Consider the following 18,442-nt stretch of genomic DNA (forward strand, 5'->3'; position numbering starts at 1 on the left):
TGGGATTCGCGTCTGGTGAATTTGAGAGCCATTGTGTGGACGTTATGAAGTTCGGAACGTTGTTTTTTTGTCATTTTTGGTTCACTCGAGCTTTGTGCGACGGTGTCGAGTCCTGATGAAACGTCCATGGTCTACCACCGAAATGTCTGTCTGCCCAGGGCTTCAAAGCAACCTCCAGAACACTTTCTCGATAATATTTTGCACTTACCTTGCCGCCAGGCTAGATGAAAACGATTGGAGAGCGCCCATCTGCGGTTACAGCGGCCCAAACCATTACCTGTGACGGGTGCTGCCTCCTGGTGGCAAACGATGACTCAAATTCTCGTATGAATAGTCGGTCAAATAAACCGTAACTATTTGGGAGTTTACGAATTGCCAATGTGAAAAATTTTCTTGTCAGAAAACACAATTTTCGGAAATTGATCGCTTTCGGCCAAACGAGGCAACTCCTTCGCTCTCTCAAGTCTGACTTGTTGCTGTTTAGGTGTGAGATCATCCGCCTTTTGGGTCTTTTAAGGCTTGACTTTGCGATCATTTCTCAGTATGCGGCGCATGCTACGGTCAGAGATTTTCAGTTCTTTCGCCATTTGATTGGCATTTCGTCGGGGATTTCGCTCAAGTCGCTTCTTCATTTTTTGAACCATTTCACGTGACGTTGCAGTCTTTTAATAACCACCTCCAGTATCATTGTAATCAGTAATGGTGCGATAAACAAAAACTTTGTTTACTTTAAGGTGCTCGAGCTCACGAACATCAGCTGCGCGAGTGATCTGAAGTTGGTTACACTACGAGTGCCAGACCCTGTATAGTAAAAAGAAAGTTTGCAGTGCTTCAAAAATCGCGTTAATTTTTGACAACATTTCTGTTGTTTTGCTTACGGCGTGGAACTTTTTCTCATATTTTTTGTGTGGAAGAAAATTTTTCCGAATTTCGTACGAAATGTGGACTTTCGATTCCTATGGCTTTTGTTGAAGAATTATCAATATTTTTATTAAAAATTAGTTAAAATTAAATTTAAAAAATTATAATGTCGAAATTGGCCACACTGAAATCGATCCGCAAAGCTGGCGGTAAAATCAATCACAACGTTGTCGCATCCTCTACATAAAGACTTTTGGAAACACATAACTAGCCGAAACCCGGTCAGTCAAAGCTATAGAAGCACCTGCAGTATTGCGGCTATATCTGAATACCTACTGGACAAGCATACGCCAATACCACCTAAACCACCAGACACATTTAGGGCAAACAAAAACATTTCAATAGATATCTCACTAAATACTTTCCACAAAAATAACACCTCACCAGAAGTTTACAACAAAATATTCCTACCATATAAAGCAAACTGTAAAGTAGATATTTTTTATTACACCGATGGCTCTTTACTCGAAAAATCACCGTCGTATGCTGTTGGAGAACAACGGAAGAACGGAACCTTGCAAACAATCCATCAAGCTCTTCTTCCACCAAAGGCTAGTATTTTCAACGGCGAACTAGCGGCAATTAATTTTGCCGTTCACCACGCTGCCAAAAACAACAAACGGGCCGTCATATTCTCGTACAGCTCCATAGAAACAGTGAACAGAACATTAAGAGATAGCTTGTGGGAACCGTCAACCTGTTTCTTAAGGACCAACAACCTCAAATGCGAACGACCAAATTACCACAAAGATCTCTCACGCGAAAAATGTATCACAATAGCCAGAACAAGAGTTTATATCTGAACGCTACTACAGCCGCGTAACCCTACGAGAAGGCAGGCGGTGTAATACACTCCTTAGTATAGAACATATTCTAAAGCACTGCCCCATCTCGAGCTATAGCAGCAATCTAACAACAATTCTAGACTGCAGCAACTACTTTACGATTAAGATACTAAGCGACGCCTTCAAAAAACAAAATTTTAACAAATTTAATAATAATAATAAGAATAATAATAACAATAATAATGTCGAAATTTTAAATCTTAAGGGATATGTGAGTTTCTTTCTCGACGGAGTTATAAATTTAATAAAAATAAGAAATCGAAATTTATTTTTGAAATGAAATTCTATTCCTTACCAGATAGATATCAGATAAAATTTATTAAAAAATTAAATGTCAAAATTTATAATCACATTTGTGTGCGATTTTTTTTCAATATATATATTTATATATGCAAATGTTTTTAATTTAATTGTTTTATATTTAATTTTCATTTTTTTCTAATTATTTTATGAAAAAATAAATAAAAATTTAAATAAATACTTTGTTAATTAAAACACAGAAAGAAATTAGCATTTTCGATCAGCCTCAACTATCAAGATTGGCAATCGTCAGCCCTGATCGCTGATCCAGTAAAGATAATGAGAATGAGTAGAGGTTCGGTAATATAGACCCCATGGACAAAAAACCAAAAAAATAGGTGCACGATAGTTTAATGAGTTTTGACTACATTTGTTTATTTTATATATTCTTTTTTTTCATTTTAAAAATATTTTATAAAAATGTTGTTCATCAAATAAGTATATAATAAATATAAAAAAATATAAAAATAATAAAAAAATATTTTATAAAAACATAGTACATTCTACTACAAATATCATATAAATTAAAGTTTAAAGTTTTGCACAAGACTTATAAAAATTCGACAACTTTTCATCAATAACTCAAACATTTTTATCAGAATTAAAACAAAAAATTGGGTACACAGCTCTTTGGGCCACTAAATTTTAATATAACTTGCACCTAATCTGAATTGGTTCAAAATTCTCGTTGAATTTTGGTAATTTTTTCCCGTAACGGTGTAAGCCATTTTCTCCATATAACGAATGCACGAACTTTTTTTTATTTCAAGTTCTGTTTATCAAAACGGCGCTTTAGTGCTACTTGAGGAGTGCCAGACTGGCACTTCAACCATTTCACCTGTTCCTTTACAAGTTTGTGTATTTCTTTTTCAGTTTAATTTTCATTCGCCCACGCTTGAAACTATGTAGCAACAAACTCAATGCATCTCATTAGCTGCCAAACAGTTAACCAGTAATTAGGCAAAACAAAAACGAGTTAGCTCCAGGCATACAAATAACAAGACAAATCGCATAAATATTAACAATGAAGTAATAATTGAAAATAAACACTGATTTTGTTAATAATAAGTGATTGGCAAAATTCTAAACACGCAACTCTACATCTGTGGGTGATGTGCCTTCAAAACTGGGTAGATTACTTTTAAGCTACTCCATGCGTGACTAGACTCAAACTAGTGCAAAACGGTTGGGTAGGGCAACAGTTGCCCAATACGACATTAGCTACGCGGATAATCTGCTTTTCGTGTTCCGTTGATTTAAAAGCAATTCAAATTGGAAAATATAAGGTTAAGGACCCCCTAAAATATTCTTCCGCTCATATTTGGGTAGAGAGCTAAGAGTGAGCTTATGAGAAGGGGAGCAGCGGGCTGATGAAATCACAAAGTTTTGTTACTGAAAATCTAAAGCGGAAGAGATGGCTTGAAAATCAGGTGTATTGTGGGGCAATTTACGTTCCGGTATTTGACGGCAAGTCATCGAAAGCACACAGAATTTTATGAAAAAGTTAGATTTCAGCTTTGCCTAAAAGATTTATTGTTTAAAATGCAAGCAGAAGGCCGTAAATATCATATTCAATGAAATCGTTACTTTAAAGTAGCCAACTGAAATGTCTGCTGGGGATTGAAAAAGCCACTGAAAGCAGCACAAACTGGAGTAGTTCAGCTTTAGTCTGCAGTTACTGCGAGTAACTGTGTGGTTGTTATGTACCCACATATATTACATAGACGAGTTTGTATGCATATTTAATTTATTTTACCTGTATATTTATGTAAAATATTTAGACACAAGTACATTCCGACTTGTCATCCTAAAAATGCTTAACTTAAATGTCACGTACGATTAAAAATATTTAAGTAGTGACCATAAAAATCAATATTTGTGCAAAATATTTTATTCAATATTTTATACGAAAAAGGCATACGCGTGTGTGTGTGTGTGTGTATGTACCTACACAAGTGCACACAATTGCTTGTGAGATGTGTACAAATATACTTAAGTAACTTGAACAAGGCCTAAGTGGAAATTAAAGCAAGCATGCAGCACAATGCAGTGTACACACGCACACATACTCTTATAGTAACTATAATGGCAGTCGACAGCAGCAGCAGTTGCTGGCATTATGAAATTTGTAAAATAAATATATCAGCTTTCCGTTTAATAGCTCAATTCTATATGGCTTTTAATTAACGGGAAACTAACTGATTGGCTGGTAATGATTACATGGATGTATGGATGTATGGATTTATACATGTACATATGTACGAGTATATATGTACTTATGATATTGGTAAGTGCCTAAGTATGTCAGTGCATAAGTATATAAGAACGTAGTTATATAAGGATATAAGTATATATATATATGTAAGTACAGGACGTAAGTATATAAGGACATAAGTACCTAAGTACAGAAGCATGTAAGTACGTAAGTATATAAGTATATACATAAGTACATGACAGCATAAGTACATAAGTATGTATATACAGAAGCACATAAGTGTGTAAGTGCATAAGTATGTAAGTACATAATTGCACAGGTATACGAATACAGAAGTATGTAATTATAAACGTACATCAGTACAGAAGTATGTAAGTACGTAAGTATAAAGTATATAAGAACATAAGTATTATACATATATAAGTACATGACTGCATAAGTACATAAAGTTAGTGCATAAGTTACAAAAGTATGTAAGTACGTAAGTATATAAGGACGTAAATATGTAAGTTCGTAAGTATATGCATAAGTATATAAGTGCATAAGTATATAAGTGCATAAGTATGTAAGTTCATAACTTCACAAGTACGTAAATACAGATGTATGTAAGTACATAATTACATACATAAGTCTGTAAGTGCATAAGTGTGAAAGTACAAGTCTCCAAGTACAGAAGTATGTAGTGATAAAAGTATATAAGTACAGAAGTGTTTAAGTACGTAAGTATATAATTACATAAGTATGTAAGCACACAGGTATGTAAATACGGAAGCATGTAAGTGCACAAGTGTGTAAGTAGTTAAGTATATAAGTGCACAAGTATATAAGTACAGAAGTATGTAAGTACATAATTACATAAATATGTAAGTGCATAAGTGCGAAAGTATCATACAAGTAGGCAAGCACAGAAGTATGTAATGATACAAGTATATATGTAAGTGCAGAAATGTTAAAGTACGTAAGTATATAAGTAAAAAAGTAAACAAGTATGTAAGTATGTATGTATATAGGTACATAAGCATGTAAGTACACAAGTGTGTCAGTACTTAAGTATATAAGTGCATAAGTATGCAAGTGCCTAAGTATGAGAGTAGATAAGTATACTTATATAATAACTTAAAGAAGTATGAAAGTATGTAAGTACAATATATATGTACATAAGTGCATAATTAGGTGCATGTAAGCTTGTAGGCCACATTTTCTTTAGTTCCTTGAATTTAAGTTAAATTTGTTCTGCTCTTCGTTGCATTCTTTCGCAATGACAACAGAGCCTGAAATTCTTTATATGTCCATGTACGAAGTGTGTTCAAAAAATAAGGTGAAATTTCATTTTTCTCAAAAAATATTTATTTATTCATCAATTTCCATTTCATCTCCTTCAAAGTAGTCCCCCTCAGATATAATACACTTGTTCCAGCGATTTTTCCCAATCCTCGAAGCTGTTCTGATATGCACTTTTTGGTATGTCCTTGAGCTCTCTCAGTGATTCGGTTTTTATCTCCTCAATCGTCGCAAAACGCCGTCCTTTCATGGGTCTTTTCAATTTTGGGAACGGGAAAAAGGCGCAGGGCGACAAATCTGGTGACTGAGGCATCATAACGCTGTTGCTTTTGGTCAAATAACCTCTCACAAGCAAAGATGAGGGAGCAGATGCAAAAGCCATGCATTTTTTTCTTCCACAATTCTGGTCGTTTTTTTATATTGCTTCACGCAAACACCGCATAACTTCAAAGTACAGGGTTGGATTGAAAAGTAATGAGCCTTATTTTTTTAGGCAGTTTTATTAAACCTTTTGGTGTATACAACTAATATTCTTCAAAATAGGACCCTTGAGCGTCAATACACCGCTGGTAGCGGTCCTTCCACTGCAGGAAAAATTTTTTAAACTCATCCGCCGGAATCGCGTTCAATTCGGCTGTCACAGTTGTTTGGATCGCCTCGATGGTTGCCTCGAACTTGGCGTGATTTTTTTGGTATTGGCTCTCTTGGACTCCTCCATTGGAACGATTGGTCTATGGTTTCGATGTCATAACCATATACGTATATGATTCGTCACCAGTTATGACCCTTCTAAGCAAATCTGGATCATCGTTCACGTCATTCAACCATTCCTGAGCGATGCTCATGCGACGTTGTTTTTGGTAAAAAATCAGCAAGTTTGGAACGAGCTTCGCTGCCACACGCTTCATGCCCTACATTTCCAAAAAGATTGCATGACGTGAGCCAACCGAAACCCCAACATCCTCAGCAACTTCTCTAACGGCGATTCAACGATTCTCCATACAAATTTTCTTCACTTTCTCAACATTTCCCTCGGTTGTTGATGTGCTGGGGCGTCCAGAGCGAGCGTCGTCATTCACAACTTCTCGACCTTCTGTGAAAAGTTTGCACGACTTGTAAACATTTTTTTTTTTTTAACTCAGAGTTCGCTCACCGTATGCCACTGTCAGCATTTCAAGTGTTTTTGAGCATTTAATTCCATTTTTTACACAAAATTTGATGCAACTTCTTTGATCCATTTTTTCGATCTTAGCCCGCGAAATTTGGAAAATCAACCTTATTTTTTGAGCACACCTCGTATGTATGCAAGTATATGTTAACTGTATGTATGCATGTGCATATGCAAACTTATGTCGTGCACTAATGTGATGCAAATTGCGCAGTAAACGACACTTATGACGCCGCCAATTTCAAAAGCGCACATGAACAAGCCCTACACCCATGAATTTGCATATAGGAAAAACATGCATATGTGCGAGTGTGTGTGCATGTGCAATACTTCAATGATTCGATGCATGGTAATCATATCTACATACATATGTATGTATATATGTATGTTCATATGTACATTTGCCTATATCGTTGAACTTTGGTAGGTTTTTAAGGCTGACAGCTTTGTCGGATAGCCAGTCTATGAAAAGGCGCTAATCCAACCGACAATGCCGTTGCTTAAAGAAAGAAAAAAAATTAAAAATAAAAAATAAATAAACACGGCACAAAATGGGTTGAAATTCACTTTAAACGGCCTGTCGCGACGTTCAATTTGCGTAGGTGCGAAATGAATTCATTTGCATATAATTTATATACTCGTATACAAAAGCCTAGCATCACTTACACACATACACATGTACAAATGCAATACTCGTCAAGTTTCTACATCTCCTATGTAGATTCGACATTTAAAGCTTAAATTACAACAAATAAGTAAAATCATATTTGCATAGTAACTCGACTTTAGGCAAAACATTCGAAGACATTCGCCTTTGTTGTTCGCAATTAGGCGCAAATAATCGTACAAATTGTCATAATAATCGCATAAATGTAGCGAGCTTTCAAAAATATGAGGTGTCAATTATAGGCCTGTGTGTGTTAATTGCTTACGAAAGAATTAAATCATTGTGCCCGCGTATTGCACGTAGTGTAGTAAGATTTTGTTGGAGCCAAGGTGACAAATGTCAACCGAAATGCGTCCAGTGTTCGTAGAGTATATAAAGCGCCAAAAGCGAAAAACGGCTAGGAATAGAAACAAAAACTTTATCACATGGCAGAATAGTGCTGGAAGCGCGGAAAATTATTTGTAGTTTATCGATGCGATCGTTCCGCGTGCAGTCACCATTAGAGACGTTTACTATGCGATGGAATACGAAGGTACAAAAGCCGTATGGGGATTTGTATGGCAAAAGGAATATGGGGGCACTATTTTCGAAGATCTTCAAACAAAGCGTGTTATAAAGGCTGGTTAAGTTTCAAGGGCCGGTGTTGATTTTGAATAAAGTACAATTTTTGTAGGAAGTTATTGTCATTTCTCTTTATAATGATAATATTGGTATGGCTCAACTACGCACAGAACAAAATATCGGCCAAATGGCCGCCGCGACCTCGGCGGCACACCCCCATCCGTTGGTCCAAATTTTCGATGACGCTGAGGCATAATTGAGGTTCTATGCCGTTAATGTGCCAAATTATCTCATCGTTTAGCTCTAGAATTGTTGCTGGTATATCGACGTACACATTTTCTTTCAAATAACCCCAAAGAAAGAGGTCCAACGGTGTCAAATCAAATGACCTTGGCGGACAATTGACATCGCCGCGACGTGAGATTATTCGGCTATCAAATTTTTCGCGTAAAAGAGCCATTATTTCGTTAGCTGTGACACAAGTGGCACCGTCCTGTTGAAACCACATATCGTCCACATCCATATCTTCCAATTTGGGTCATAAAAAGTTCGTCATGATCTCACGATAGCGAACACTATTCACAGTAACTGCCTGACTGGCCTCATTTTGGAAAAAATACAGCCCAATGATGCCGCCGGCCCATAAACCGCACTCTTTGTGACTATCACTTTAACGCGTTGCTCGATTGTGTATCTTTCCATTGTTCAAATTGAGTTAGCCCGAAATTGAAAAATGTCAAATGAAATGCAGAAAAAAACTTGACGTTTAGATGTGGTTCACATTCAACATCAGCCCTTGAAATTTAAGCACCCTTTATTAGGATGCTTGGATGGGCCGTCAGCGGCAATTTCTCTAGCTTAGATGAAACTGGTTGAGCAGTAAAAGAACGCAAAGCAAAGTTCAACTATCATTGGTGTTGGTGTTCAACGAATAAGTTGCGTACTTGCTCTGATGTATTACCGTTGATTGGAACTGCCATAAAAACCTCCAAACCTAATTCAAATGCGCACATGTTTTTATTTTTAAAGTTTGTCTGAACTTTTCATAAAATACCCCAATTCAAGGGTGTTTTTTAGAGTAAAATAAAAAAATTTAATTGAAATATGGGATTAGATGATCTCTTCTAAAATCATTTATGAGCACTTAAAAAAAATTAAAACTGGTTGGATCCTGTAGCCATTTTTGAACAAAATTGGTTGAAAAATGGCCACTGTGCACCGCATAAGTCCGTTTCTGCAAGGACAAAATTTCAAAAACTAAATTACGAATTGCTCCCTTATCCAACATATTCTCCGGACTATTTCATGATGATTTCAAATAGAGCTCGATGGTGAGAGGCTGGAGTCGAGCGAAGAGGTTATCGATGAAACAAATGTCCGGTGTCTTTGGATCTCGAAAAATTAAAAAATTGGGGCAAACGTATCGACTTAAAAGGGCACTATTTTGAAAAGTAAACTATTGGTTTGGCAACTAAGTAATTGCGGTTTTCACTTCAGTTGAATTTTTGGGTTTGCAGACGTAGTATAAATGTAAAACACATTTTGTTATTTGGTAGATGGCAATTCAGCTGCCAATCAGTAAAAAAAGTTTTTTTTAATCATTTTCGTCATATTTAGCTTTTGTATTTCCGCAAAGGGAAACTGCATCGCAAGTGGATAAAAAGTTATGTGCTCTTTATGGGATCGAAGCCTTAACACCATGAACTGCATAAAACCGGTGGTGATATCATATCATAAATAAAAAGAAAAAATTAATAAAACTTGTTTTCTTCGATAATTGGAAATTCTACGTCTAAGTTCCTAAAAACTTGCACTACACCCTTCCTAGTTCTATTGCAAGCTAATGCTTTGTTCGATAAAAAATTAAGTGTCCCAGCCAGCAATAAAAATCAAAGCGTAAGCAGGAATCGCCTATCAAAAGCCAGAATATCAAAAAAATGTTAGTGAAGGCATAATTTGTAAGTAAGTGTCTGAGAAATTAAAAATGAGATTTGCAAAAAGCTATTGGGTTGGCCACTAAGTAGTGCGGATTTTTTTAAGAAATTCAAAAACAATTTTTTCATGGGACTAAATAACTTTATTCTGTAATTCAGGCAGCACCATAATCCCACGTTCATAAAACTTCTGGTCTTTATTAGCAAAAAACTGAATAAGGAGTTTTGTAAAGATCAAAAAAAAAAAAAGTAATCAGAAGGTTCAAGGTCAGGACTATATGGTGGATGAGGCAAAACATTCCAACCAAGCTCCAATAATGTTGGATTGGTGTATTGTTTAATTTCGTTAGTTGTTCAATGTAGACATCAGAATTGCTCGTTCGGTTGGGTGGTAAGAGTTCAAAGTAGACAATTCCTTTGAAATCTCACCAAACTGATAACAAAACCTTCCTTCGATGAATATCAGCTTTGGATGTTGTTTGAGTTGGTTCATCCGGCCTGCACCACGATCTTTTCCGCTTGATATTCTTGTAAACAACCGATTTTTCATCGCCAGTTATCAGTCGTTTTAAAAATGGATAATTTTCATTACGTTTCTTTAGCAAATCGCAGCTGTTAAGCGTTGGGTTAAATTCGTTTCTTTCAGTTCGTGAGCAAACCATGTTTCGAGTTTTTCAACATAGCCAAGTTGTTTTAAGTGATTTTCAATGCATGTATGTGGCCCATGAAACTTCTCTGCAATCTCACGTGTTGTACTGTGACGATCCGAATCGATTATTGCTTTGATTAAAGCGTTATCACCTTCAACTGGACGACCAGAGTGTTTTTAATATTTGAGTGAAAAATCACCAAAACGAAATTTGGCAAACCAATTTTGCCACTGCCGTTCTTTTAATTAGAAATCATGAAAATTGTATGCATACATAGGTACTTACAAATATATAGATATACATATATATATACATGTATTGGTAACCCATTGAAGCACTTTGAAGCACCAGAAATTAATTATAATTTTTTTATATTTAGTAAAAAAATTTTATATTATGAATTTGTATCCGCGAGTACTTGAAATATAATTTTTTACATTATACTTTTCTCCTTTTTGATTTTACATTTTGTTTTCTTCCACCTAAAATATGTAATATAGTATTCAACTCAATTAAGATGCATAATTATTCAGCAGCAAAATAAACATACATTTAAATTAACAGGTTTTTACTTTTTTTCTCATATTTCTTTTATAATTTTACTTCTGTAAAAAAAGATTAATTTAAAAGTGGAATCTCCATAAATGGCGAACAGCAGTAATACAAGACAAACGACTTTACTGACGGAAATTAAAATTAGATTAGAGTATGAAAAAGTCTGGATAAATATTTAAAATGCGCTATAAATATTTAAAATGTTTTTGTTTTTTTTTGCAATACCTCTGTGTTTGACGCATGCTTACATATATACACACATATACATATGCATTTTAGATTTAATAAGCGCGCCCAAATTGACTGAGAAAGAAAGTAGTTAGTAGCTGGGCAAGTTTTTGAATGAATAAATTCAATTAGAATAAAGTTAAGGGGTTATATACAGTTGGAAGGCCGAAAAAAAGCGAATTTTCCAGAATTTTTACTGAGAAAACTTTCGGTTGGGTTCAACCACATAGGTATGTTCATGACGAAGAGCTACATGGTAGATTTCCTTGCAAAGTAGGGAGCGAATAAGCAGATTCTGCTTGGAAAAGAACACACAATACGATATTATTTTGGTGGTACTCGAAAATGTATGGTTACATGAACAAACTGTTGAATTACGGAACTAAGTTACGGATCTCTATCGGGTCGCTAGGCAAATGAAGCTGCAATTGCGTTCGAATTGATTACGAAATGTGAGAAGGAAGGAAATGAAGCTCTACTGTCGTTAGAGCTCTTATAGGTAGACAAGCGGAAGAGCCATGCGAGCCTTCCAGAACTCGGAAAAACAAAAATCGATTTATCACCTCACACTCGCATTGTGCGCTGGAGTATCTGGGGATACCTGATACGAATTGAACTTAAAAACTAAAGGACTTAACGAAGTGTCTATTCTCTCTGGGAATTCTCTAATAGCAGAAAAGAAAGCAAACACGATCGGTGTGGCTTTTCAAAAAGTATGTGAAAAGGAGTAGTCACGCGCTGTGTGCAAGCTTTTCGTGGTATCCGAGGTCATCTGCTCTAAATCAGGTTGCGGACATCGACCCAATATTTATGTTGCTGAAACTCGTCAGAGCCAATAGCTGGTTCGGCTGGTATGAGGAAAAGTTAAATATAAATAAATATCAGACGCATTTGTGTCTATAATTGACTGTCGCTGGGAGAACCACTCACGTTCGCGGCACGCCCAACCTAACTACTTGATTATGTAGAACTAATTCAATTATTTTCCATATTCAGCTAACTGAAATTATAGTAAATTGCATAGAATTAATTCAATCTGATCGAAAAGTAATTCAACTGATTTTCTTATTTCATGCCAAACATTAATCGAACATGGAATTTTTCCATAAAATTCTCCAGACAACTCGTTAGTTAGTTTAATATAAGAGAAATCTTCATTTACATATAATGCATATTCCAAGCAGGTTTTTGAGTGCCGACAAAACGATTTGTGTTTACTTGTGTAGCTGTGTGTACGTATGTATGTGTGTGGCATCATCATATTTGCACTATGCAGGCAGGTACACCTAAAAACAATTTGTAGTTACTCCTATCACAGCATTTGATAGAAACAATCTTGCATAGCGTTAGCGGGCTGCGTGAGCAGACTTATTTATGAGCTTAAAAATGTTAGACAAAACATACATACGAGTATGTTTGTATGTATATGTACACCTGTGCTCAAAATAATAAGCGCGCAACGAATTACCAAGTTTAAAGTTTTGGTTTTTTGTGTCACCTTTTTTTATTTATTTTTATGAAAGTACTTGTATTCGTATACTGCGTTCTACAAATAAAAAAAGCTGCAAAGTTTTTAAGAAATTTACAAAAATTTAATAAATTAAAAAAAAATACATCCAAATTTCCAATTTTTATTCAGAATTTTTAGAAAATTGTTGGGTTTGCAGAAGGAATAATTCTATAGCCCATTAAATTTGAGTGCAAATTTCAAGTGGCTAAAAAATCACGTTGATTTGTGATAATTTTTTTATAAAATTATATATTAAAAATAAAACAACAAAATTTAAAAAAATGAAATAAAGTAAGTAAAATTTTACAAAAAATTTAAATAATAAAAATTTGGCAAAATTAAATAAAAAAAAAAAAAAAATTAAATGAATTATAAAAAAACTCCAAAAAAATTAAAATAATAAAAAATGGCAAAATTAAATTTAAAAAAATTAAATAAAGTATATAAAAAACTCAAAAAAAAAAATTATAAAAATTGGCGAAATGAAATTAAAAAACAAATTAAATAAAGTATTAAAAAATTCCAAAAAATTAAATAAAAAATATGGCAAAATTAAATTTAAAAAAAAAATTGAATAAAGCGAATAAAAACTCCAAAAAAATTAAAATAATAAAAATTTTCTCCGTTTATAAAAATTATAAAAAAAAATAAAAATATAAAAGTTGGCAAGATAAAATTAGTATAAAATGAAATAAAGTTAGTAAAAAATTCCAACAAATTAAAATAATAAAAATTTACGCCGACAAATTTCTGAAAAAAAAAAATTTAAATTAAATTAATAAAAAATAAATAAAATTCGTAAAAAATTCCAAAAAATTACAATAGTAAAATTTAGCCTATACAAAATTATAAAAAATAATAAAAATAAAAAAAATTGCCAGAATTCAATTAATAAAAAATTAAATAAAGCTAGTAAAAAATTACAAAAATTTAAAATTATAAATTTTTGCGCTGAAAAAATTATATGCACTAAATTTTTAATGAATGAGAACAGATTTATACTACTAATTTTTTTTTAATTAAAATTATTATACCAAGTGCACTGTGCCGATCACCGCAACTTTCACACTTTTGTGGAAAGCTCTAATTTGGCTTTAACAATTTTGTTTTAACAACAAAATGGAAATTTTGACGGCAATTTTTACTTTTTTTTTGAATATTTGTCAGTTTTGGAGCCTTGAGTTACATAGTTTTTGTTGTAGAATGCACTATACTCTTATAAAAACATAAAAAAATTAAATTACTTACTTATTTAGCTGGCAACTACAACCGATGGCCGCTACCAAAATGTTGTGCCAATCGCCTCTGCGCTTTGACACCAGTTAGAAAACACCAAGTGCGGTCAGTTCATCGTCCGTTTATCACCTCCCCTCTTACGTCACAGAAGCAATGCCATGCAGCAATCTTGCTCCAAATAATTCTCCTCAGGGCTGGTATTGTATCCAATCCTGGGTCAGAGGTATTCTATTGCTGCGTTTGCCATAAACGGCTCCACCCTCGGTTAGGAGCAATAAGTGCAACGGGTGTAGCCACCTTAAGACCTGTTCAGGCCTTAAGTCACATAGAGAGTGGTCCACACGGTATATGGCCACGTGTTATTCCCGCCACCAGGCGTCCGATGCCTTAAGGGGCGGCACACTACCAACCGCCACCACAAGCCATACCTCCACGGTAAGGAGTTTATCGGCGCAACACAACTCCCCAAACATAGCGCATCCTCTTCCATCCTGCTCCAACCCCAGTGCGGAGACAAACCAGCAGCTCTTGGTCCCCCGCACAGTCTGTTCCGTGTGCCAGACCAGAATACCTCGGAACCTGACATGAGTCAAATGCAATTTTTGCAATGGCTGTGCCACTTTCGCAGATGCTCTGGCCTGCGCACCACCCGTGAGTGGACAACTGACTTCGTTGTTTCCTGCTGCAGAGCCTTGCTCCCGCAACCGCCCCCCGTGGCATGGCCGCCCACCACTATCAGGCCGCAACAACAACAGCGGAACACACAGCAGGCCCAACATAGACAACCACACGCGTCCCTCACACTCCAAGTTACAACTGCAACTTCAAGCTTCTACAATTGAACTGTAATGGACTCACGAGCAAGGTAGAGGAGGTCGTCATCGATTTGATCTTTCCAACGTAGATGAGGATGTCCTGTTTTTGCGGGTTCCACCAGTGCAAAGATCACCTTCTTTGCTGGAGCGTTATTCCATTCTGTTCACTCCCGCGTTCATTCGCTCAACGTGACCTGGGCAGCACAGCCGCTGAATTTTAATGCGCTTCACTATGTTGATGTCGGCGTACAGCTCGTGGTTCCTTATCTTATTCGGTATGGACCCTAGATCTTGCGGAGAATTTTTCTCTCGAAAGCTCCGAATAACCGCCCATCTGTGTTCGTTAATGTCCAGGACTCAGCGCCATATAGTAAGACCGGGAGGATGAGTAATTTATAGCGCTTTTTTTGGTGCATCGAGAGAGGGATCTGCTTTTCGATTGCTTACCGCGCACAAAGTAGCACCTGTCAGCAAGAGTTATTCTTCGCTGAATAACTTGGCTGACGTTGTTGTTGGTGTTAATGCTGGATCCTAGGTAACCAAAGTGCTGGACTACGACGAGCTCGTAATTGTCAATCGCAACCTCCAAATGCTGTTCAAATTAAAAAAAAACAAAATTAAATATAAAAGAAAAAAAGTTAAAACTTGGTACTTCATCGCGTTCCTATTATTTTGAACACAGGTGTATGTAGATATGTATCTACAAGCCTACATATACATATTATTTTATCTTATATATACATCTGCATTTGTACAAACATGCCAAAATGCATGTACACAAAATACAGATAATGAAACAAAATTTAGGAGACTAAAACGCCTACAAAAAAAGAAAAATAAACGACAAAAGCTGAACTGATAAGTTTCTCCTTTTTTTGTTTTTCTGCTTGGCAAGAAGGCAAATATTATATAGAAATAATTGTGCCTTTAAATTGAATTTAACAAATTTTGCTTCAATTAAAATCGAAATTTAATAGTATTTTTATGGTTTATACACCAATGGACATCTCGCGCAGGGCTAGGGATAAACGCGGAAAAACGGACGAAGAACTATTCCGTCGAATAAAGGAAGTACAAGATCCCGGCGTGGAACCTCCCGAAGCTAGGCAACAACGAAGTACTTCTCAAAGATCATGCAGGGTACTTCGGAGAAATACTGGAGAGTAAATTGCTGTGGAAGCACAATGTCGAGGAAAGGGTGAAAAAGGCCAGTAACGCGTTGTGCGCATGTTAAAGAATGTTGGGCGTTACTTGGGGTCTATCACCCTCACTGATGCATTGGTGCTACACGGCAGTAGTTTGACCGATATTGCTGTATGTGATCCTAGTATGGTGGACTGCGACAAGAAAACTGACATACTTAATGCCACTGGAAAGGATTCAGCGACTCGCTGCTCTGTGCATAATTGGAGCGATGACAACCACTTCAATGGCGGCGCTGGAAATGATACTCAGCATGCCACCTATTGACCTTGTGGCGGAAAATCTGGCAGCGAAATCCGCGGGTATTCCTTGAAGTATTCACCTGCAGAACCTTCGGTCACAGCTCAATAGGAAAGTGGAGCTCAGGTTGCACAGACTACATGACTCGGTACTTTAATTGGGAGAGAAGGTTTCGCACTACAATTGAAGAGGAGGGATGGCACAAAGGCATGAAGCCTGGCCATAGAACTTTTCACATCTACACAGACGGCTGTAAAACTTTAGACGGAGTGGGAGCGGGCATTTACTGCTCAAAACTAGAGATTAGGCAGCCTATCAAGCTGCTCGATCAGAGCAGTATTTTCCAAGCGGAAGTTTTTGCTGTGGGGAAAGCCGCGGAGCTAGCCTACACAAGAACAAGAAAGAACTCAATAATTAATATATACGTGGGCAGTCAAGTAGCAATAAAAGCAATAAGCTCATATCAAAAATGTTCAACGGAGCAGGGAGGCCATAGAAAGGCTAGCCGCAAACAGTAGGCTGCATATCTACTGGGTACCTGGTCACAAAGGCAAACGAAATAATAGATGAGATAGCAAAAAGTGTAAAAATGGTAGTCTAACTTGAACAAGAGAACGGCATACAAAAACCGCTAAATACAGGACGAAATGGACGACTACATGAAAAAGCGAGTGGAAGGTAGGTGGACTAATCTGACCACATGCAAAACAGCAAAAGTTATGTGTAGAACTAACGACAAAAAAACTAACTCAATTCGTACTTCCTCTCACACGAAAGGACTGCAGAACTATAATAGGTATGCTGACCGGTCATAATCTATTGGCTGCACATGCGTACAAGATAGGGAGTGCTAACACAGACAAATGCAGGAAATATAGAGAGAATGTTGAGGAAACTTTAGAACATCTTCTGTGCGTCTGTCCGGCATTACTAAAAACGCGCTTAAAATGCCTGAGATCCCATTGTTTGAGGGTCTGGAGGACGTCTCAAAAGCGGATCTCCCAGCGCTGCTTAGATTTGCCAAAAAGCGCTGATATCTCACTTGATGTCTACTTTCGGTATTCATAGATGTCGGTCTCCATCTGGTATCGCTAGGGACCAAAAGGTCTATGCGTGGTTTAATGCCAACCAGGTTAACCTAACCTAGCCCTTATTGTTTATATTTTCAGCTAATCATCATTTTATTTTGTTAGATTTTCGCTTCTTCTTTTTCACCTATTCTATTGTAGGTTCGAATCTCGGTGAAAACACCAAAATTAAGAAAAACATTTTTCTAATAGCGGTCGCCCCTCGGCAGGCAATGGCAAACCTTCGAGTGTATTTCTGCCATGAAAAAGCTCCTCATAAAAATATCTGCCGTTCGGAGTCGGCTTGAAACTGTAGGTCCCTCCATTTGTGGAATAACATCAAGACGCACACCACAAATAGGTGGAGGAGCTCGGCCAAACACCCAAAAAGGGTGTATGGCCAATTATATATATATATTGTAGGACTAAGACCTGTTTTTTCAACGAAAAAGCTTGAATTTATGTTTACATTTTAAAGAATAAATTTTGCATTTTTAATAATTTTGCAGATCTGCTAATTTTGCATTTGTTTTGTCATCTGCTTCCAGCTCTCACCATGGGTAACCAGCAGGCACTGGTGTTCCTAGTGCTCATCGCACTGAGTGCATTTCAGTTGACACTCACCAGCACATTGCATTCGGCCGAAGAATCGTTGTATGAGGAGAATAACATCTTGAATGATGTAGCCAAGGAGGATACGCTAGACTGGGAGCATTCGATAGAGCATGGCATCCGCATTTCCACACCCAAAGTGAAGGAGATACCGATCAGCTCGACAACGGCCACTGAAACGGCGCGCACAACAGGCGGCGTAGCGACGGCGGCAAAGCATGCCAAAAAATCGGCCACAAAAACAATGTCTACGGCTGCGACACATCCACAGTTGAGCGATGATGCGATCAACACACTGATCGAAGAAACTGAACATGCCGAACATCGGCAGCTGAACGATGAGACGCTCAACGATCTGATTGAAGCATCCAAACATAGCGCCGCACTTGCCGATGATCCAAGGTAACCAAGCTTAAGCTGTGATGTGCAAATAC

The 18,442-nt window shown here is 36.6% G+C and overlaps 1 protein-coding gene across 4 annotated transcripts in view; it reads left to right on the forward strand.

Annotated features, from left to right (window-relative positions):
• The window catches only part of LOC128868217 (uncharacterized), a 90,536-nt gene that overhangs the window by 64,294 nt on the left and 7,800 nt on the right, over positions 1-18,442 (forward strand). For all 4 annotated transcript variants that reach the window (XM_054110052.1, XM_054110051.1, XM_054110053.1 and 1 more), the window contains exon 4: positions 17,945-18,410. In XM_054110052.1, the coding sequence (XP_053966027.1) occupies positions 17,953-18,410 (458 nt within the window). In that variant the 5' untranslated portion in view covers positions 17,945-17,952. The remainder of the gene's footprint in view (positions 1-17,944; positions 18,411-18,442) is intronic.

The sequence above is a fragment of the Anastrepha ludens genome, chromosome 6 (assembly GCF_028408465.1).
Source record: "Anastrepha ludens isolate Willacy chromosome 6, idAnaLude1.1, whole genome shotgun sequence".
Taxonomy (NCBI): Eukaryota; Metazoa; Arthropoda; class Insecta; order Diptera; family Tephritidae; genus Anastrepha; species Anastrepha ludens.